General features: G+C 42.2%; 1 protein-coding gene across 1 annotated transcript; it reads left to right on the top strand.

Moving 5' to 3' along the window:
* Positions 1 to 11,796: 11,796 nt before the first annotated feature.
* LOC119788016 lies at positions 11,797 to 17,054 on the top strand. Its single transcript, XM_038292126.1, has 6 exons — positions 11,797 to 11,935; positions 12,711 to 13,759; positions 13,867 to 13,936; positions 14,024 to 14,198; positions 16,730 to 16,895; positions 16,990 to 17,054. The coding sequence occupies exons 1-5, from the start codon at positions 11,797 to 11,799 to the stop codon at positions 16,893 to 16,895; spliced, it is 1,599 nt and encodes a 532-aa protein (XP_038148054.1). The 3' UTR covers positions 16,990 to 17,054.
* The last annotated feature ends 6,186 nt before the right edge of the window (positions 17,055 to 23,240 follow it).

Raw genomic sequence — 23,240 nt, 5'->3', positions numbered from 1 at the left:
GAATGTATCAGGGTGGGGCAGTGTGCTTGTCTGTATTGATGTATGGAAGGAGGGGCATATGCACTAGGGGGCCAGTGCCCCAGTAAAGCTTTGTGCCTAGCAACGCCCCTGGTGGATGTTAAGAGGTAGGAGAGAAAATAAAAAAAAAGTCTTATTTCAAATGGAAAATAAAAAAAATCGGAGATTTTATTTTTAGGCCATATCGCCTAATCGTACAAACCTTGCAGGCCTTCCTGTCCCGAGTACACTGTAGACTTATCAACAACTGAATTCTTCTGGCACTGTGACCTTTTTTTATAACTGTCCTCACTTTTATGGTTCAACTAATTTTTACAGGAAGAAAAAAAACCTTAGCACTCTTGACCTTCTGGTGGCTTCTTTTTAAGAAAAAATGAGAAATCTGCTCCAAATGGCTTAATCATTTAGGCGTTTTTCTCTTTCTTAACTTAATGCTTCTCTTTAATATGATAGAACAGAGAAATTTCATTAGAAAATCATTTAAAATCTGCTGAGCCTCTGACACATTAATTTGGGGTATATCTCTTCACGCAGAGGCTGAACTGCTGAGGCTAGGGTGTTAGTGGTGTTGGATGAAAATGCTTTACTTTCTTTAATAATTATTTGTGGGGAAGCAAGTTTACCCCAGAATGAACTTATCTCAGGTTGCTTGACAGGATCCACTCGCTCCTCAAACTCAAGGAGAGAGCTTGGTGCTTTCTTCTCTGTGCAGAGGGGAGGGGGAGAGGGACGTTTGCATCCCGTTCTTCCCCTTACCCGCCACTAGGGGGCGGCAAAGGAGCCAAAAGGGATGCACAAACGCTCCTTTGTCCATCTGACAAAGGCAAACCATCACCTTCCAGTCTGCTGCTGATTAAAAATATATATTAAAATAAAGCATAGATGTGGTGAAATACATACAAAGAAGACATTTATTTAAAAAAAAAACTGGCAGCAGTAATTCACAACAGCACTTTGCCTCCAAAAGACAGCCATGAAATGAAATAGAACAAAGTGCAGGAGTGTTCATAACACATGCTTTACACAAAGCTGCAGCAGCGCTTTGAAGTTATTTACAAGACCAATGATTTTGCATCCTAGATAGCCATTAAATAAAATTAAAAAACAGCCATGAAATGAAATAGAACATAGTGCAGGAGTATTCTGTTTTGCTTTACCTGTTCTGTTTTCCAGCAGGCCTGATGAGTCCTGAAGTTAGATGCCCACAGCCACTTGTCGCTGCAGTATCCAAGCATTACCAAAATAGGCTGATGGAAGAACCTCTGGTTTTATAGTGACTGAGTGGTGATGAGTATCACCAGGAATGCGTGTAATCGGACTGAATTGAGTTTCCTCCATGAAACAAGTTGTTTTGAACTGGAGCTATAGATAAACAATGGATATGAACAATTTAAGAATAAAACCTGCAGAAAGGAACACAATAACAGCAAACACTCTAAAATGAACTACAAACTATTTACATGTGATATTAAATGTGGAAGAGTGGAAGAAGGACTTAAAAAATATTTTTTTAAGTCCTTCTTCCACTCCTCCACGCTCTTACCCCCAGTTGTGGCTCAGTACGAAACACCACCCACCCTGGTGTGTCCGGTGTCCACTCGTTTTGGCTGCCAGCACTTGCTACAGAGGTACACCTTGTTTTTTCTCGGTGGCCCCTCCCCAGCCTCCGCCAATTTCCTCCTCCTGTGAAGTGTTGATTTGGGCACAACAGGAGGAGGAGGGGGTGGAGGTAGAGCAGAGGGGAGGGGTGCAAGGTTGGGCAGCACAGGAAAACGGGGAGCCAGAGGAAGTGGAGCTAGTGGAGGTGGTGGAGCAGGAGGGAGACTCCTGCTGGATGGCCCTGGCTGCTCCTCAGCGAGCTGAGAATCAAAGGGCTGTAGCGCTCCCACCAGCACCAAGGACAGCTCCTTTGCTGGAAGCAGTGGGCTTTCTGCAGCAGCTGGAGCCGGGACAGGGCCAACTCCCTGCTCCAGCACAGACTTCTCACACTGCTTCTGTCGCTGGTTGAACCTGCAGAAGCAAACACAGACTGACGTCAGAGCCCGAAGACGTGTACCGCGTGTGAAAATACTTTATGTCAGCTAAACGGCTCTCACCACTGAGAGATGGTTCTTTGATTCAGCTCAAAGAGCTGGATGGTGGTCTGAGCCATCAGCCTCGGGCATGCCAGCACTGTCTCCCGTATCGCCACGTAGTCACTGTGGATGAGGGACCATCTGCTCCTCATGATCCCCCTGATACGAGTGGCTGCAGGATGCAGCCGACAGAGCTGGCTGCAAATGGCCTCCACCAGGCGGCTGGTGTCCGGCCAGTTTGCGGGGCCCGAGTTGACTCCAAGAATGCAGCTGCAAAACTGGGAAACAAAATGTTTAGAAAATGTAAACAAAATAGCAGACATTTGGGGAATAAAAGAAGCTTGTAAGTGTCCAACTAACCGCTGGAGGCTTTGCCTGCCAGGATGGGGGGGACGGTTTTCCCCTTCTCTGCCTTGAAGCGCCCCTTGACTTTCCTCCCCTTGTACCTGTAAGGATAGATCAGTCTCTCCTTGCCTGGCCCCGGCAGGCGCTGCCAGAGCGCAATGAGACGGTCTATCCTGGACTCGCTGAGCCCATTGAGGCTCCTCACCTCCACCAAGGCCTGGGCCAGCTTCAGGACGTGCTGATATCCCGGCTGGCCATCAGGACCTCTGACTTCGTCCTAAAAGCAAACCACAGCAAAAATCAACCATCTAACGAAAACATTTTTTCAATTAAAATAATCAGATGGCTTTGAAAAGTCGCATGTGGTGTTCACCTCAGAGTTTGAGGAGGGTTCCTGAGGAGGAGGAAAGCCAGTCTGGCTTCCAGGAGAGGAGGGGCGTGGCTCAGACCTGGTTGCTCCTGACTGAGAGGCTGCCGTAGAGGAGGAAGAGCACTGAAAAAAAAATAGAGGTTGACAGAACTTAAATTTTCTAGGCAACGTGATGCATTTGGTTTTTTGAGTTTTCCTTACTTAAATTCACTGTGGTTGAGTTTACAAAGATTTTTGAGTTCTGCCAACTTAGGTTTTTGGAGTGTTACATAGAAATTTTGAGTTCTACCAACTTAGGTTTTTGAGTTTCACCTTTAAGTTCTGAGTTCTATCAACTTTGTTTTATGAGTTTGACATATAGATTTTGAGTTCTACAAACTCAGATTTTGTAGTGTTATCTGCAAGTTGAGTTCTATATACTCAGTTTTTTTAGTCCTACCAATCGTCTTCACTACCAATCATTCATCACACAAAAAATTATGTTAATACAACATTTTTATTGCTTCAAGTCAAACATTGTATCAATAGATACAGTATAAAACCATGTTCAACAACATAATCTTAACTGCACAGATCAAAGTAACCTGACACTGGACCAGAATGTTCTAGATTCGTAAGAGTGATGATGAGGGAAAAAACAGTAAGACACCATTTTAGTAAGAGGAAAACACACAGGTAATTTTTTGTGAAGTAAGTGTATTAACATATATGAAAAAATAACAGTTTTACAAATTTGGACGGCCTTCAGTTTGTTTTTTTCAATTGTAGTCTCTTTAAATTGGATGCACCCTTTAAAAAAAAAAAAAGAAATAAAATGTCTTGTTTCCCAACGGAAAAAGAAAAAGGTTTTCCCTTTTTATCTCTGAGTTTTTCTTTTTAGTCCTACCACTCCGACAGGACGATGAATGCAAAAAAAGAAAGTCCTCTTCAGTCCAAATCCTTCTCCTCAGTCCAAATCCAGATATTCACACGGTTGGCTCGCCATCTCCATTTAAGGAGAGAATCCAGAATCCAGGGTATCCAAAAAACCCTGCCTGCATAGCACAACAGGGCTTAGTTAAATCCATTCACTTCTTGTTCTTAACTGTACAGTTTATATCTCTCCAAGTATGATACATTTCAGTGTGTAATGTAACTTTTCTAACTCATTACGAATTAACTGCTGCATTACAGGGTTAACATATAAACTGTTAATGTCACTGTTTTTCTTGTAAAGCAAATAAAATCATGAAAGCAAAAAATCCACATGTAAATAATGTAAATAACAGTAAATACCCACATCGGATTAAGAAAGTAAAATAATGTAGTCTTGTAATATTCTGTGCCTGAGTGCAACAACACTGCACTACATAAAACAATTTAGAAATTTCATAAGTTATTACACTCAACTTAATGTCTCTTTCCATTTGTACAATGAAAATAACAGGCACACTCTTTTCTCTATGCATAAACACTCACCCGCACATGCGCGGCACAAACACGCATGCGCACATGCGCATTATAAACGCGCACGTGCGCGGCTTTTCCTTTCATCAGAACGTGAAAAACATGTGAACTCATGCTTCAACTCGGTGGCAATACACCACAAGGGAATGCTAACTCACGGAGCTAACCGCTAACTGTCTGTACTTTGCAGCACTCACCGGGGAAAGAAAAGATTCAGAAAACTGGTAAGGTCCCAGGGTCGTTCCTCCGTGGTTCTCCAGATGCATAAAATCACAATGTCTGCCAATCTTCTCAAACACGAGGGAAAAAGGCTGTGCCCTTGAAGAAAGGGATAGGAAACCCCGTACCGTAGTGGGTGTGTCCATGAACATAAGCAGTGCGCATGCCCATGAGTTTACAGTTGAGGGAACTCAAAAAATCTTGTATAGGCGATTTAAAACTCCTTGTTAAACCAACTTCTGAGAATTTGAGTTGGGCAAACGTGTATTTATTTGTTAGATGTCAAATTTATATTTCTGAGTCGGATTACAATACAATTGTGTGTTAGAACAACAATTGCCATTTACTTTTTTAACAGTGAGGGCGGGGTCCTCCTCATCCACCTGTATCCCCTCATCCTCTTCCTCAACGGTGGAGACAGCAGCCGTCTATCCAGAGTGTCATGATCCCCACTTATATCCTCAAACACGCTGCCCGTCTGCTGGAACAAGTACTCCACCCCAATGAGCACCCCTGTGATGAATCAGAGAGACAATAAAAAAAGGAGAAAAAAAAACAACTCTCTCATTACGTTCTGCTGGTTACCTGTGTACGCAGCGGGCTTGGTGAAATCCTCAACCAGATCGTGTCCACGCAACCTGTGGCACTTCTGGTTGAGGGTGTGTTTGAGGTGGCCACTGTAGGAATGCAGACACACCTCAACCTCAGCCGCCCTCGCCGGCGCTGCAGTAGCTGCTCGATCCTCGTTCCACCTCACCACTCCGTCTACCAGGAACGCCTGAAAGTATCTGGCACTCGCAGACGTCCCTGAGGAAACAGGCGGATCAGAGCAAACTGGATTCACATTTAAGAAACAGAAACATAGACGTGTCTATAAAGAGCTGCAGTTACCTGGGATGAAATGGTTCAGGTGGAGGTGGAGCGATTCCAGGGAGGTGGAACCCCTGGCGCAGCGATACACGGTGAGGCTGACTCCGCCCTTAGTCAGCGTCCCAGTCTGGGTGTAAAGCTGCACGCCAGGCGGGTCCTGGATGCAGCTGTGGTGGCGCATCTGCGTGTTCCAGATGTCCTGGATGCGGAGATTGTCCAGCAGTGGGATGTTCAGGGGGATTCTCCCTGCAGGTCCTAGGAAGGTGTCCAGGAGGTTCTGGATGAGGATGGCGGTTTGCTCTGCCCCACGCGTCCTGCGGCGACAGTGCAATCTCCGCTCCTCCTTGGAGATCCTCTGGATCACCTCGGCATCACTCAGGTTGAACATCACGTGCTCCCTCCCCAGCTCGGACCGCTTGGCGTCAGTGAGACGGCGGGCATCTTCAGGGTCCACCTCGAAGATGCAATGAGACAGCTGCCTCATGAAGGTGGGGTAGAGCTCGTGGCTCTGTCATGACACCACATGCGATATGTCGCATGTGGTGTCAGATGTCCAGACGGACCACGAGGTTGCCCCACTCCTACCCGACAGAAAGTAGGGTGAGTTAGATGAAAAGGCTGCAGGGATATTAAAAGCTTCAATCATCTCAGCTCTCACATGAAACAATGCAGCTGTCTACGACACGCCGTCTCTGCTGCAGCAGTCCCGGTCGACGTACATGAGCTGCGGGGGAGGTACCTCTGCGTCTCGGTACTGCTGCATCAGTCCAGCCGCCATAGCACTCAGGCACTCGGACCCCTCAGAGCAGGTGAGGAAGCTCATGAGGACCTGGCCATGCTCGTTACCCACATTGGTAACCCAGGTGGCTGTGTCGGCGGCGACACCGGTTAGCTTCTTCGTCACCTGGATAGGAATTCGTTTATGTGAGAGGCAGAAAAAGAAAGCAAGCGATGTGTAGACACCTCTACGGTCGGCCGACTGAACTTTCTCATACCTTCTTGGTCGAATCCATCGAGGGCCTTGTACTCTTCCAGCCGCACCGCCACGTCATAACCGTAAACGGTGAGGAGCCAGGCCGTGGACGGTATGGCTGGCAAGGGATTAATGACATGTTAGTTTTATAATAATAAAGAACCAAGACATTTCCTGTGGTTGTGTCTTACTTGTACGTGAGTACAGCAGGAAACTGGCAGCTGTAGGTGAGGGGCAGCTGCCTGATGATGCCCTGTGACCAACATCTTCTTACATTGACGGCCCTCCAGGTACTCAGTGGCCATGAGGTACCATCCGTCAATGTCCAGGACCCTCCGGTTGGTCCTGTAGAGCCCAGCCTTTGTCAAGGACCCGTTGGACGAAGGCTGGGGGCACGTCAGCTGCAGACGTCAGATCCTGTGGGGCATCCACAGGAACATCTGACATGTGAAGAAGGGGGGGATGCGGGAGGCTGGTGGTAGGCCGGCCGGGGCTGTGGAGGGGACCACCACAGGTTGAGGTCTGTGGTGAGGCGAGACCTCCCCATGTGGTCCCTGACGATCAGCTTCCAGCTGATCCACTCCTGCTGCTCTGCTGTAAGCGCTGCCCTCCAGGACTGAGGCAGCATCTGCAGAAAGAAGACAGCAATCTAACTTGCAAACCAGGCTTCTACTGGTGCCAGAATGCTTGAAGTATAAAGTCTCGGTCAGCAAACCTCAGGAGCAGGGGGCACAGGGTCCCGTCTGGACGGGGTCTCCTGCGTGGAGGGTGGCTCTGGAGGATCCTGCGGCTGCAGACGTTCTCCCTGCTTCTGCGTGGCCTCCAGCAGCTCCTCGTCGGTGGGTTCCCCCTGTCCAGCAGTGGACACCCTCTGAGACAGCTAGGCGGTGGAGGGACCCGCCAGTTCATCTGACGTTGAACAAAACACACATCTTGGTTTCATCTGCAGTACCCACAGTAAACACAAAAAAGAAGCAGCAGAAGGATGCTAGTAATGATTAATGGCTACAAAGGATAAAGACAGGGAAAGAGTGTGATTGGGGCTGCGTCTCAATTCGCAGGCTGCGTACTTCCGAGGACGCAGCCTACCTAGCCTCCGGAGGACCCAGCCTCGGTAGGCTGCTCCGGAGGATCCTCAGCCGTTGGTAAATGGGACGGTCTAGCCTTTGGAGCACTTCCTGGTTACGTCACGACGTCATCACGTCTACACAAAGCTCGGGAAAAACCGCGCCATTAATCAGACGATTGACGATTGATTGATTCAGGCATAGCAAAATGGAAACTGCAATTTTTATTTTATTTTATTTACCTGATGTTGGAGGAGGAGAGTCGGATTCGGCGGCAGCAAAACCGGCGACAAATATATTTGAGGCTGGCAGAGCGCAGTAGAGAGGTAACATTTACCTTTATTATTTTCCCCCACTAGGGTCTGCTAATGATCAGAATATACCAGTTATTTATCAAACACTTGTCAGCAGATTAATTAATATCATTAAATATCAAATTTTAAATATATATTTATAAGACTTGGTATAAGCTTGTTTGTAACTTTAGTAATTTGAATTGAATAGTTAAATGTTTACAATCCCTGTAAATAACTGACTTAAATCACCACTTTCACTATCACTAAGGTTGTGTGGAGAAGGCAAACTGTATTATTGAGAAATAAATCCTTATTTGTCTAAATTGTTATCACTTACTGCCTGATTTTATTTGCAATTATATAACAGAAAATTAATACAGGTAAAATAAATATAAAAACGAAAAAATAGGTTAAATAGTGGATCTAGATTAAGTAAAATAAGTAAAGGCCAGAATTGTTTGGTCCCAAATTGGCAACACCAGGCGTTAAGGGGTTAACATTCACTAGAATTGTATCAGCTAAAATGAAATTGCTGTCATCTAATCCTGTTCTCAACCTTCATCTCTCTTTCCAGACCAGGCCGATGTACTGCCGCATCAATCTGAATGTTCCCGTTCTCCAGATATTTTTTAATAATGAAGACACCAGACCAGACTTTCGGCTGAGCAGAGAGTCTCTGGCGGTGCTGCTGGACCTTCTCTGCCAGGAAAGAAGACATGGATGGGGGGCCACAATAGAGACCTTGGTCTTCCTCTTCTGGCTAGCGAGTGGGGCATCCTACAGAGTGGTGGCTACACTGTTAGACATGGTTGTAATTTTAACAGTAATTTACCACACATCACACAGTACAAAGCCGCAAAATCATTGTTCTGGTAATTAACTGTAATTGCCATTGCATCATGGGAATTATGAATCACGTGACGCATTGTTTACAGTTCACTACCGCAGTATCTCACATTGTTGTAAGTTACTGTAATTAACGGTTACTTTGGCTCTGATCCTTCTCTCTTTTTAAATTTTAGTTACGCCATCCTTTTTTTTTTTTTTTTTGCCGCTTAGAATGACTACAACCGCAGGAACAACGAACAGTTTGCCGAGTAAGAATAGTAGATTTTGGACGTTTGGTCAACACCACCGGAGAGGATTTCCACTGTCACAAACTGATAAACACAGTATTGTCCGAAGATTTTTTCATTTATTCTTTGAGAAAACCCATCAAGCAAGCTTTTCAGGTAAGCATTTTAAGCTTTGTCCCGACATTTTTTCTTCTTCTTTTGGTTTAGCATTGTGCTACTTATGTGTAACCTAGCTTACATGCTAATCGACATCCAACAACTAACTTTCGTGAGATAAGGCTTTAAAGTTTAGTTTATGTGGATATATACATACTTTGCTTAACTAGCTGTTATGTGTGAAATTATTGTAACCATTTAGTTGTGTGGTAAAAACGGTTTGAAAAGGCTTGAAAACCCTCAGAAACTGAAGAATGTTAAGGTGTAAGATGTGTAACCACTGCACTGGCAGTCCTAAAACATTTTTTGCTCATTCAAGGAGTCATAAAAATCTTGCCAACTACAGATTTTCATGTGGCATAGAAACTTGTTCTGCCAGTTTCAGAACTTTTTCTGCGTTAAAGTCCCACATGTACAGAAATCACACTACTGTGTCAAAAATAAAAGAGACTTTTCAGCATGATGGTGATCACAAGTGTAATGTTCCAGGATGTGATTTTATTGCCAATAGTTCTTATTTGCTTTGCATTCATTTAAGAGTACACATACGTAATGGGAAAAAAGTCACTTGTCCTTTTCAGGGGTGCTCAAAATGTTTCAGAGTGCGCTCATCTTTTGCCACGCACATCTCAAGAAAACATAGACAACCAGCTGTTCCACAGCTGGAAGTACCGCAAAATCCAGATGTCCAAATTCAAGATGCTCAACTTGAAGACTCTCAGGTGCAAGATGATGGTGTAAATTCACATTTTGGACATCCTGAAATAAATTTAGAGTTGAGCAATGACAGATTTTTAAAGAATCTATCATTATTTTACTTAAAATATCAGGCTAAAATGCTTTTGCCAGCAACAACAGTACAGTGCATGATTGAAGAATTTCAAGATATCCATAGCACTGGAATGAGGCAAGTAATTAAAAAAGTAGAGGAGAAACTACAACAGCTGAGGTTGAATGAGGGTCAGATACAGGAAATTGTTAAAGAACTTGAACAAGAGGATCTTTTAACTATTTACAATGAAGGAATCTTGAGATCGGATAGAACCAGAAAAACGTTCTTTAAGGAAAAGTTTGACTATGTTGCTCCAAGCCAGATGTACCTTGGAACAGACATTAGTGGTAAAGAACGCTTTTGTCAGTACGTGCCTGTAAAGGAGACACTTGCTGCCTTGTTTCGGCAGTCAACAGTGAAAGACCAGTTTGCACAATCAAAATTACTAGCACATGATGAGATGATTTTGAATAATGTAAATGATGGTAAAAACTTCAAACAAAATGCTATTCTACAGACATTGTCATCCTCCATTTCAGTTATTTTGTACATGGATGCCTTTGAGGTGACAAATCCCTTAGGTTCTGGAAAAAAGAAACACAAACTCATGGCCATGTACATGACACTTGGAGAAATATTACCACATAATCGATCCAGTGTTGACCCTGCACAGCTTGTTTTGCTTTGCAGAGAACAGGACTTTAAATCTTTTGGACCAGACAAGGTATTTTCCCACCTTATCAATGATTTAAAAGATTTAGAGGTTTCAGGATTTAAGCTGGAAGATGGAACCAACCTTAGAGCATCACTGATAGCCATATGTGGAGATAATCTTGGTTCACATTCAATTGGTGGATTCACTGAAAATTTCAGCAGTAGCAAACACTTCTGTAGATACTGTTTGGTTGACAGAGAGACGTTTGTCAAATCTCCACTTGTTTTTGGCTCACAAAGAACACCTGCAAACTACAATGACAGCATTCAACAACTGACTTCTGACCGTAACATAGTGGATGGAATTAAATGTGATTCCATTTTCAACTCACTGACAACGTTTCATGTGTGCTCTGGTCTTCCTCCATGTCTTGGGCATGACCTTTTTGAAAAAATAGTATCCAATGATTTAGCTCTTTACATTAAGCATCTGATCAAATCTGAAAAACATTTCACTTATGAACAGATAAATCAGGCAATCTCACAAACAAGGCTTTTTGGCAGTGACTCACACAACAAACCGTGTCAGATAAAGGAAAATGCTACAAGGCTTAGTGGTTCAGCAGCACAGAACTGGTGTTTCTTACGATTGTTGCCAGTTTATGTTGGTAAATGGATCAAAAATCCCTTAGAGAGCGAGATTTGGCAGGTATGCCTAAAACTCAGAGAAATAGTTGAGTATATCTGTGCTCCAAAAATTAATCATAATGAAATTGCATTCTTAAAGGTTTTGCTGGAGGAATATGTAGAGCTACGTAGCACCATGTTCCCTGACCATCCTCTTAAACCAAAGCATCATTACTTGTTGCATTATCCAAGCCTTATTCTAAAGTTTGGGCCCTTAATACGGTTGTGGACACTGAGGTTTGAGAGCAAACACTCTTATTTCAAGGAGTGGTGGAGGTTCAAGGATGTGGTGAGTTATTCCCACCTCTCATTCAGATTGCAGGTGAGGCAAATGAGCTTGTCATACAACAAAGGCATACAGATGGTTTTAAAGACAGCCAATATTGACAAAAACAAAACCTCTGAAGTTTCGGCAGTGATTTATAAAGGAACCAAATACACAAGAGGACTGATTGTTCCTCTTGATCACAGTGGTGACACTTTAGTCTTCGGGAAAATATCCTTGATACTGACTGATGAAAAACAGGTCCACTTTGTTGTTCAGGTACAACACTCAGTTCTGTTAGTGGATCTGGGAGTATATCATTTATATAACTCAGATCATAACTATGCATATGTGAAAGCAGAAAAGTTGCAAGACTATTATCCACTGCAAGTGTATCATATCTTGAACCTCCCTGTTGTTTGTTTGCATCACTCAGTGCTTTCTTCTTCCTAGGAATGGATGTTGAATGGATCCAGGAATTTCAGAGAGTTGGATCACGAAATACTGATGACCATTACAGGACACCTTTCATCTGTGGTTGGAGTAACTAAGAAAGAGGACCTTGCTTTTGTGGAGAAGGAAGACTTCCAAGAATATCTGACACCAATACAGTGCCGAAAAGTAATCCAGGCCTTCAAACAAAGAGGTGAGAAATGTATTCATAAGAGTCTTAAAGAAAATAGTTGAAGACACATTACCATCAGAGTGTGTCCAAACATGTCTTGATGGAGTAATTGGGTGAGACAGCATTTGATCTACTCAAATACTTTTAAACAAGATTTATCCTATCATCTTTTAGTCACAGAGAGAGGAAATAGATACATGTAACACCTAATTCTCAATAGTATCATCTGGTTACTGGGGATAGTCACAGGTTAAAGACTTATCCGACAGATATATGTTTTACTTTTTAGTTTTAGTGTCAGTTGATGTCGTTTAATGCATGTGACATTAATATGAATACAAAACTGGTCATCAAACAGCTTCATCCAACATGTGTAAAATGTCTTGTTTATATGGGTTATATATATCATGTTATTTACCTATCATCACTTATAGTGAATTGGACAACAAAAAAAATGAACAAAAAAAGTGTTTTTCAGAGAGTACTTTTTGTACTGTGCCTTTCCCTCTGTTTGGTTTACACAGAAGCTTCTTTGCATCTGTTTTCTCTTATCTGAGCTCTTATTGATACAGAGAAAAGTTACATTTTCATCTAAAAGTTTTCTGGTCCCTTTGGGTTATATTTGAAATAACGAAAAGAAGCTGTTGTAAATTGTTTGAGCATACATTGAAGTTTTAAACCATTCATAGGTAATTTGTCTAAATATGTATATAGTTAGTTCTGGTATATATACTTTTTTGATTAAAGGATTTAGACTTATAAAAATGCATTATTGTTTTTTTTTTCTTCTTTAAAGAACTGAATGACAAAGGGACCACTGAAGTCAGCATCACTCTAAGTGAAGAGACGCCTCCCCTTTCATCTGTAGGTGCAGACAGAGGAACTGGTTGGTCCTCCTTCACACCTCATCAGACACAGTCATATTTTCCTGGATCCAGCCTGGCAAAAGCTCAAAACTCTTGGATTCTCCAATTCCAAATACCATGGGAACAGATACCTGGATCCTTGTCCCAGGCAATCTTGAGAGGGCAGAGGGCTAGCCCAGCAGACAGGAGAGCAATGGTGCGGGTTGTGGTTTCTGCTATGCAGCAACACTGTCCAAACCCTAACAGAGCTGCTTGCATAGAAATAGCAAAGATGATAGTTTCAAAGTATCCACTGACCTTTTCAGACATGACTGAGGAAGGCGAACAAATTGGAATAGGATACTATTCCCTTATAAACCAGCTGAAGACAAGAGTGGAACATGTCAACAGAAACAATACAACTGAGAGAATACGTAAACCACGATCAACAACACAGAGCAATTCCAACACCTCAGCTAAAACAACACGTTGTAAAGTGGACAGCTATGGCTGTGTAAACTGGCAGCCAAAATGTCTTCCCGAGGGAGAAACGACAGACTCTTTGGAGAAAAGACGACAAGACATGGTTGCCATATTTCAGTCAGCTGGACCTAGAGCAGCAGATTGGCCAGATGTAGATGCTTCCATGTCTCTCACATACATTTATCAGCGGCACATGATCAATGGGTGCCCTCCTCCAAGTATTAATGACATACAAGAACAATGGCCTTTTCTGTTTACGAAAAGAGGACTCTGCGATCACTTCAAAATCCTCACAGAGATTGACATTTGTGATCGCCTTGGAGAAGCTCTTCAGACAAAAGGGAAGAGAATTCTGGACTTCTTCCGAAGAAACCCTCACAACAAAAACATTCAGCGTGTTCTTCAGGATATTGACGGGATCTCAGCAATGCAGCAAAACAAGACAGCCATAGCAGCAGTACTTCTGCTGCTGAACCACTTCGTTGAAGAGGAGGAATCCATCTTCATTTTGAAAGATGTAAGTTGGCAAATCGTCAGAGAAACAATTTGTGAATATGCTCACTGTATATAATTATTGGGCTGCATGTTAAGCATGTTGTAATTCCTAATTTAATTCTGTTTAAGACGACTTCAACAAAAGCATCCATTGAGAGGGACGTGACATTGCCTTCATCACCAAGACTGATAATTCTGGGTAAGGGAAGCTTTACATAATCTTTAAGAATTTTTTTCTTTGATTGTAAGTGTGCTTTTTTCAAAGTGTGCCTTTTTTATCTTTTAGGAACCACATACCTTGATGCAGCAAAGTGGATGGTGAGCATGGAGGGAAAGGTGGTCTACATTTTGGATGAGCACCTGGGCTTTGCAGATGCATTCTCTGTGTTTTTTGGAAGCTACTATGCCTTCAACCTTGAATACCAGGAGCCAGCATGTGCAACACTTGAATTTATTCAGCGGTAAGTGCACTTTTTTTTTTTTTTAAGGCACTGTGAAGTCTTATACAGGCATGGATAAGCAACTCCAGTCCCTGGGCCCACTGTTGAAAAGATTTTAGATGGTTCCCTGCCGCTGTTGTGATTTTTGTGCTGTATAATTGTTATATTGCTAGTCAGGACGCCATAATGTTATATAACATTAAATGCAATGCTAACCCAGCGGATGCTAAATTTATGTTTTGATATTTGGCATCAGCCTCTTAGGGGTGGCAGCAATATTATTTAATCAAGTTCTGTTCTGGCAGTTTTAACACCTGAAAGTGTGAATGAGCACTCTAATGTCAGGCATTAGATCAGACTTAGCTTTCAGTCCATTTCGAGATCTGGGTCTCGGACCTTGCTGGATGTTGGCAGGGCTCCTTCGATGTGAATCTTCTGGGAGGGCTTCACGAAAGAGGAAGAACAAAGCACAACCAGTTGTTTTTGTTATCCAGGCAGAAGTCCCTCCTCTGTGGGAGGACTTTATCCTCTCTTGCCCGGGTAGAGGGGGGTTGGTTTGGTCCCACATGAGTCCCTGAAGGCAAACTGCAGGCGACTCTCATTTTGCTCCCCCATTCATGTGAGATATCAAGATGGACATTGGTTTACCATGTCCAAAAATTCTCCATCATGATTTATACCACTAAGCATGCAGAACTTGAAAGCAACCGTCATTTAATTTGAGTCAAGTGTGTTGCATGGGGACATCTAAAACCTTCAGGATAATGGTTTTCAAAGACAGGAGATGCTGATGTGGAATGTGTTCTGTTATTATTAAACTGAATTGTTAATAGAATTTAAACTTTGAATATTTTCATTCTTGAATATTTACATTAGCTTGAATAAACATGATTATTCAGCAGTGGAACATAACATGTAGTTGAAACTACTTTAATCTTACTATAAATGGTTATTGGATTGGATATTGCGTCCCGCTCGGTCTTGGCAGGACTTTGTGTGGAGTTTGCATGTTCTCCCCGTGTCTGCATAGGTTTCCTCCGGGTGCTCCAATTTCCCCTACCACTAAAAACATGCTCTGCTAGGTTAGGTTAAGTTGGGCAGAGCCTTCCACGTCAGCATGGCCTTGTACACCCAAGTTCCCCCGGAATGTTCCAAAATTGTAATTTCCCCAAGGGGACAAATAAAGTGTATATACACTATATTGCCAAAAGTATTTGCTCACCTGCCTTGACTCACATATGAGCTTAAGTGACATCCCGTTCCTAATCCATAGGGTTCAATATGACGTCGGTCCACCCTTTGCAGCTAGAACAGCTTCAACTCTTCTGGGAAGGCTGTCCACAAGGTTTAGGAGTGTGTTTATGGGAATTTTTGACCATTCTTCCAGAAGCGCATTTGTGAGGTCGCACACTGATGTTGGACGAGAAGGCCTGGCTCTCAGTCTCCGCTCTAATTCATCCCAAAGGTGTTCTATCGGGTTGAGGTCAGGACTCTGTGCAGGCCAGTCAAGTTCATCCACACCAGACTCTGTCATCCATGTCTTTATGGACCTTGCTTTGTGCACTGGTGCACAGTCATGTTGGAAGAGGAAGGGGCCAGCTCCAAACTGTTCCCACAAAGTTGGGAGCATGGAATTGTCCAAAATGTCTTGGTATGCTGAAGCATTCAGAGTTCCTTTCACTGGAACTAAGGGGCCAAGCCCAGCTCCTGAAAAACAACCCCACACCATAATCCCCCCTCCACCAAACTTTACACTTGGCACAATGCAGTCAGACAAGTACCGTTCTCCTGGCAACCGCCAAACCCAGACCCGTCCATCAGATTGCCAGATGGAGAAGCGCGATTCGTCACTCCAGAGAACGCGTCTCCACTGCTCTAGAGTCCAGTGGCGGCGTGCTTTACACCACCGCATCCGACGCTTTGCATTGCACTTGGTGATGTATGGCTTGGATGCAGCTGCTCGACCATGGAAACCCATTCCATGAAGCTCTCTGCGCACTGTTCTTGAGCTAATCTGAAGGCCACATGAAGTTTGGAGGTCTGTAGTGATTGACTCTGCAGAAAGTTGGCGACCTCTTCGCACTATGCGCGTCAGCATCCGCTGACCCCGCTCCGTCAGTTTACGTGGCCTACCACTTCGTGGCTGAGTTGCTGTCGTTCCCAAACACTTCCATTTTCTTATAATACAGCTGACAGTTGACTGTGGAATATTTAGGAGCGAGGAAATTTCACGACTGGATTTGTTGCACAGGTGGCATCCTATTGCAGTTCCACGCTGGAATTCACTGAGCTCCTGAGAGCGACCCATTCTTTCACAAATGTTTGTAAAAACAGTCTGCATGCCTAGGTGCTTGAATTTATACACCTGTGGCCATGGAAGTGATTGGAACACCTGATTCCAATAATTTGGATGGGTGAGCAAATACTTTTGGCAATATAGTGTATATATATATATATATATATTTTTTTTTTTTTTTTTTCTATTATTATTATTCATACGTTTGTTTTTTTGCTTGTGTTTATTTTGCCATTAATTTTCATCTTGCTTGAAGGTTCTTCTTGAGAATAAATCCAGAAGATGGAACAAAATGCACCGCACGGACTGGAGTGAGTCGGAAGACTGGAGTGTTGGTGAAGCGGAAGACAGCCACTATAAACAACAGAGTGCTGTCCTTTCTTCGCCAGCTAACAGACTTTGAGTGGAAGAACTTGAATTAGGTAAGATTCTTCCCATTAAGATATCTTCAAAATGGATGCTTGTACTGTAGTCTCGGATACTTATACTGATGTTCATTTTCCTTATCCTTTATAGGTTCTGTGCAGCTGCAGCTGAAGACAAATACAATCTCATGAAATGGGGCTACACCCTGTCCAGGTTCGGTTCATTTGATCAATTTATGTTTATGTAAGGTTCTTCTTTTTTTCCTTTTTGAGTGCAATCAAATTCTTACAAAATAGGTTGAACGGTTATACTGTTTAATGCTGTTTCTATTGTTTGTTACAACTGTTGTTCTTTGAACTACTGATTTTAATAATATGACTTAAATTTGAATAAATAACAACTTAACTAAATGTTTGAACTGGACGATCTTAAGGAATTGATTTTGTTACATGTTTTAAGCTCTGAGCAAATGAAAAAAGTATTGTCTATAATAATATGAATTAAATTGAGAATTCTAGCTGAAAGTCACACATTATCTTGTGGTTCTTTTACGATTTGTTAGTGTTTTAAATAAAGACCAGAATGTTTTGGAATATATATGTCTGTTTTTGATTTATTATAATTGTTAATAACAAATCAATTAAGCAAAATTAGCAGGCTTATTGAAAAAACTGCTCAACCATTAAAATCAAAGCTATTTTTATTCAGTTGTTAAGAATTTTACATTAAGTCAGTGCATGAAAAATACTATATACAAATCTAAATTAATATATATATATTAATACACATATATATATGTATTAATATATATATATATATATATATGTATTAATATATATATATATATTACTACATATCTATATATATATATGTATTAATATATATATATATATATTAATACATATATATATATATATATATATATATATATATATATATATATATATATATATATATATATATATATATATATATATATAGAGAGAGAGAGAGAGAGAGAGAGAGAGAGAAATACAGTATTTTACTGTAAAGTAAGCATTTCTACAGTAGTGGTACTGTATGTTGAGTTTACAGTAACAACATTAGTTACTGTAAACTCAACATACAGTACCACTACTACTACTACTGTAAATGAAGATTACGGTAACTTACTGGCAACCGTGTTGCCAGTAAGTTACTGTAAAAAACCCATTGAAATGTCTAACAGTGTAGGGTGTTCGGGATGCCTCGCTCCACAGTTCACCGCATCGTCCACCGGGTTACTGAGGAGGTGGTGGCCATCCGCCACCGAGTCATCTGCCTCCCCAAAACTGCAGAAGACCTGGCAGCAGTAACCCAGGGGTTTGAAGGGCTGGCCGGACACAGAGCTTTTCTGAAAGCTGCTGGAGCGATCGACGGCTGCCATGTGAGGATCAAGCCTCCAAGCGGTCCTGATGGTCACTGCTATCGGAACAGGAAACTGTTCTCCTCCATCATTCTGCAGGCAGTTTGTGACCATCAGGGCCGCTTCATCGACACGTACGTGGGCTGGCCGGGGTCGGTGACTCCAGAGTGCTCCGGAACAGCCCACTGTACAGGCAGGCCATCTACCCTCCTCCGGGCCACTTCATCTTGGCAGATGGTGGGTACCCGTGTCTCCAACACCCACTCCCCCTCATGACTCCCTTCAAGCGGCCGGTACAAGGTGTGGGAGCCCTGCGCTTTAACAGCCATCATTCCAGGGCACGCTCCATCATAGAGCGTGCCTTTGGGATGATGAAGACGAGGTTCAGGGCCATCTTCCTCCAAGCGCTGGAGGTGCACCACACCTTTGTGCCTCAGGTATGTTACTAAATGAGAGAATTATTGCTTATAGATAAGTGATAAAAAGCTTTAAATTAATTTCTTCAAATATACTATAAAATGTTTTTGTCTTTTTTTTTCTACAGGTCATAACGGCATGTGCTGTCCTGCACAACATCTGCCTGGGAGCTGGTGACATCATGGCCCCAGAGGATGAAGAGCAGAAGACTCCAAGCTCATCTGTGTGGCATCCCATCCAGTCCAGCAGCACCACCAGGGACTCCTGCTCAGTCGAAATTGTATATATATGTTCTTTTACATCTTCTGTAAATAGTAGTTAAAATTGACTGTAAATAGTTTAAAATATTTTTAATAGTTTGTTATAATTGCATCTCAAAAAATAAATTGATGCTGTCACTGAGAAGTTGTTCTGCGTTTACTTAAATTGTCAAGAAGTGATGTAACAGATGATGTAAAAAGGTTAAAAGACTTTAAGAACACACCGACAACAATAACTTTGATAAACAATTTAATAATTTAATTTAATAACAGCAACACATAACTTGAACTTGTAAAAACAGCAACAACCAAAAAAAAAAAGAACACACCAACAAAAATTAACGTCTGTCCACCATCCTCTCAATAAATTAAACAATCTGTCCATCCTTTCTCTGTCCTCTCTCTTTCTCTTCTCTCCTCCGCCTCCCTCTGCCATCTCATATCCTCCCTGATCAATTCAAGCAACTCGTCACTCCTCCTTCTTTTCTTCCTCCTTTCCCTCCTCTCTCCTGGCCTCTCATCCTCACTCTCTTCCTCGTCATTGCCCTGATGCTGCTCAGCCTCTGCAGCACCTGGCCCTGGTGTGTCCTCAGGGATGGAGGCAATAAGGACAGGTGGGGCAACAGAGGGCCTCTGTCCTAATACCTCATCCATGAGGACAAACCAGGGCCAGGTGGCAGCAGTAGGCCTACCACTGACACCCTGCCCTGTCCCTGGATCTTTGCATTCCTATAGTAGAGGAAAACAATTTTTGTCAACAGATGCAATTTTATGTAGTGTTTCTTTAAAACTAGAAAAAAGGAGTGTTTCATGATTTGGATGGATCGATCTATCTATCTATCTATCTATCTATATATATATATATATATATATATATATATATATATATATATATATATATATATATATATATATATATATATATGTGTGTGTGTGTGTATTTCATTACATTATCAAAACCTGAACATACTTTGTATTTTTTTTTTTAGGTTGTCCCACTTTTTTTTTGGCCTGTTGTGGCTCAACTTTTCCCTCCAGGCCCATTTTCTGCAGGATTGTTCTAAACAAGAGAAATGAGAAGAGATAAACACACTAGGATCACTTCTATCACAAATATAAGATTGATCAAAAGGGGCATCTGGGCATCATATCATGTGATCAAAAGATTATATTTGTACGTTGGTGTTTGAACAGGACTTCTTTTATCTTGTGTGACTTTTACATAGAAATGCAACATGTATATGGAATTATGCCTCAACTCTTACCTCCAACCGACTGCTGCAGTATTTTTGGCGCCGGTAAAAAGGTGGTCGTTTCGCCCACGGAGTTTGATCATCTCCTCTGTCTGCTCCCTGCTCCCTGGAACAAAATGACATGTAAAGCCTATTTCTGTTAAGTCAACAGGCAAAATTACTGTTCTGTATAATTACACCGGCATTGTTCTTCAAGTGAATTATACTTTAAACCTTATTTTACTGCACTGTAAAATAACTATACATTATTGAGTATTAAAACAAAATGTTTACAGTATTAACAGCCCAGTACAGCTGGACTCATGTTATTTCTTCAGCTGCATTAAGCTTTGACAGTTCTAATCCTATGTAATAAACTGTATGAGAATAAATAATTCCGATTAGTGAGGGCTATCAGCAAAGTTACAAGATGTAGGTTAATAATTGTGACATTTTTATGAAGGCTTTCAATTGTTGTTGAGCGTCTCGTATCAACAGGTTAGCTTTAAGCTTTAGCTTTAGATGGTCTACACATCCCGGTGGCTCCGTTACCGTCATGTATTTTAATACATGTTCAGTAAAATAAAACAAAAATAATACTCACATTTAAAAGTGTACTCCATCTTACTACTGCCGGCGCTGCTACTGCTTTCCATTTTTTCTGCCTTTTTTTTCTCTCTTCTTCTTCTTCTTTTTCTTCAATTAACAAAAAAAAAAAAAAAAGCGCGCAAAGCACCTCGGGAAATCTAGTGGGAGGCGAGGCCACTAAGGACGGTAGCAATGCATCCTCAGAATTCGGGGAAAAGGAGGACGCATTTTGAGGCTGCATTTTAAGCGTCCTCAGAATTTTTGCCAAATGGGACGGCCTCCGCGCAGCGTTGTGACGTCACCGGCCTCAAAATGCGTCCTACCAAGTACGCAGCCTGCGAATTGAGACGCAGCCTGGGTGACAACAAGAGGAAGAAACGGGTGACGTGATGAGGAATCTACGGGTGAAAAGCACCGGCCCAGTTAGTGATAAGTGAGCTACAGCTAATTGCCAAAAGCAAATTATTTATTGACTCCAACTTACTGTTTCACTTCAGGTTCATCTGGTTTATTTTATCATTTGTGAAATAAAATGGGAGAAAACCATCAGCATCAGTCATAACTTTTTTGCAAACAAAAAGTCTGATAAATTAGATGCTCGTTACTTACGCTCCTCCATGTCGCCAGCAGCCTCAACCAGCTCCTCATCGGTGGGCTCCACAGATGTCTGGAAGGAGCTGGTCTAGAGCAGGGGTCACCAACATGGTGCCCACAGGCACCAGGTAGCCCCCAAGGACCACATGTGGTGCCCTCAAGCCTGTTCTAAAACTAGCACAACCTTCCAGTGAGCTGCCTCTAAAAGGTTATTTTAGTCTGTTCCTCTACTTTTGTAATCACACTGACACTTCTAAAGATTAAAAAATGAGAACATTTAAATTAAATAAAGCATTGCAAATATGTTTATTGGTAAGCGCTGACCCTTGTTGTTCAAAGGTCAGTATTGGTAGCCCCTTCATGTGACATGGTACCGATGAAGTAGCCAGTGATGGGCAGTAGCACCGCTACATGTAGCGAAGCTATGAGTTTAACTACATGTTCCAGTAGCTTGACCGTAGCGTCGCTGCTTTATTTATCAAATAACTTTCCTGTAGCGACGTTAGTGCTTTGATCAAGTAGCGACGTAGCGTCCACAAACGCTACAAAATCCAGGGCATAACTAAGTAATGAAACTAGGTTTTCTATTTTGAAACAACAATCAGCCACAAAACTACTGTAAATAGCAGTTTCAGCTGACGCTCTTATAAGAAGCGTAGTAGCACAGGCACACTCAGTAGGGTTAAACAAGCGCACCCTTTCCGAGGCTGTCGTTCTATTGGCAGGAAAGGTTGCTAGGCGACGATCCAACTGCAAACTAAGAGAGAGCAAAAAAATCCGCAAGCAGAGCCTACGGGTTTGCGAGCGTATCTGAGACTCGTGCAGAGCGCGGTTTGTGCGCGAAGAGAAGGAGGCAAGCGAGAGGAGAAAATATCTGTGCAAGAAGCATTAAATCTGAGAGAAGAAACAAAGATTTGAGGGAGAAGAGAAAATATTTGAGAGAGAGCGCATGTTTTGAGTGTGAGCATTATAAGTTTTGAGTGCAAGAAGAAGAAATTCTTTTCTCAAATTGAAATGATGTGCTCTTGCATTATGGCAGGATAATTCTCCCATATGTGCCACTAAGATACTCTAATTAGAGAGCAGTAGTGAAACTTCCATATTGTATTTTCATGGCCTAGTTTACCTGACAGGATGTTTACATAAATCTGTTTTTAGGCTGTGCACAGATAAGATTTTTTATTTATGGAGGAACAGCTCTACCGTATATAAAATAAATAGATAAATAAATAAATTCTCAATAAATAAATAAATAAGCATTCAATTAATTGCCCCCAAAAATACAATGAATAAATATGTAGGTTGAAATTAAATTATATGGTGAGACATAAATATATGTATCTCTTAATTATCTTCTTTATTTCTTCACCTTTTTTGTAAACAGTTTCATTTGTTACTTGAATCGACTGTTTAAAGGCACACTATGCAACATTTTTCAGTTAATTAATGTGTTCCATAACGTTTTGGATGATTAAATGAGTCATTTCAGGTTGAACAAAGGTATTCTCGGCCGCCCTGGTGGTCTGTGGGGGAAATACCGCACTTGCAATTGCAGGAGAACCGGCCTGCACCCACCGGCTCAGAAGTCTCACGAGAGTCAGTCTTGCTTTACGGCGAGAACTGCTACACCCCCCAGTTAAAAGCATTCTCGTTGCTAGCACAGTGGCGATCTTTGTGCAGTTATGCTACGTTCACATCGGACGCAGCAAAATCGCGTCTGCTGCTTCATTTTTGCTGCTTGTACCAGTTAGTTCTGACGCGCGGCTGAAGCAGCTTTGCTGCTCTGGCTGCGCGGTGCAAAAGTGTGTCTGACGCGCGTTGGGCGGAGCTTCACTATCCTTTCTCTGCCTTGCAGCTATATTTGCTGTGATCAGTGGGAATAAAGTAGTTTTAATATGTGTTTAAGTGAGAAAATACACCTGAAAA

Source organism: Cyprinodon tularosa, unplaced genomic scaffold, assembly GCF_016077235.1.
Source record: "Cyprinodon tularosa strain WSP-4 unplaced genomic scaffold, ASM1607723v1 ctg309, whole genome shotgun sequence".
In the NCBI taxonomy this organism is placed as follows: domain Eukaryota; kingdom Metazoa; phylum Chordata; class Actinopteri; order Cyprinodontiformes; family Cyprinodontidae; genus Cyprinodon; species Cyprinodon tularosa.
The sequence above is the reverse complement of the archived record's forward strand: the minus strand, read 5'-3'. Positions and strand labels throughout refer to the sequence as shown.

Bases quoted from the DNA above. Each gene is read 5' to 3' on its own strand.
- LOC119788016 (XM_038292126.1), top strand. From the start codon at position 11,797: ATGACCATTACAGGACACCTTTCATCTGTGGTTGGAGTAACTAAGAAA. The intron at 11,936-12,710 runs GTGAGAAATGTA...TCTTCTTTAAAG, and splicing joins CCAGGCCTTCAAACAAAGAG to AACTGAATGACAAAGGGACC. The intron at 13,760-13,866 runs GTAAGTTGGCAA...ATTCTGTTTAAG, and splicing joins CCATCTTCATTTTGAAAGAT to ACGACTTCAACAAAAGCATC.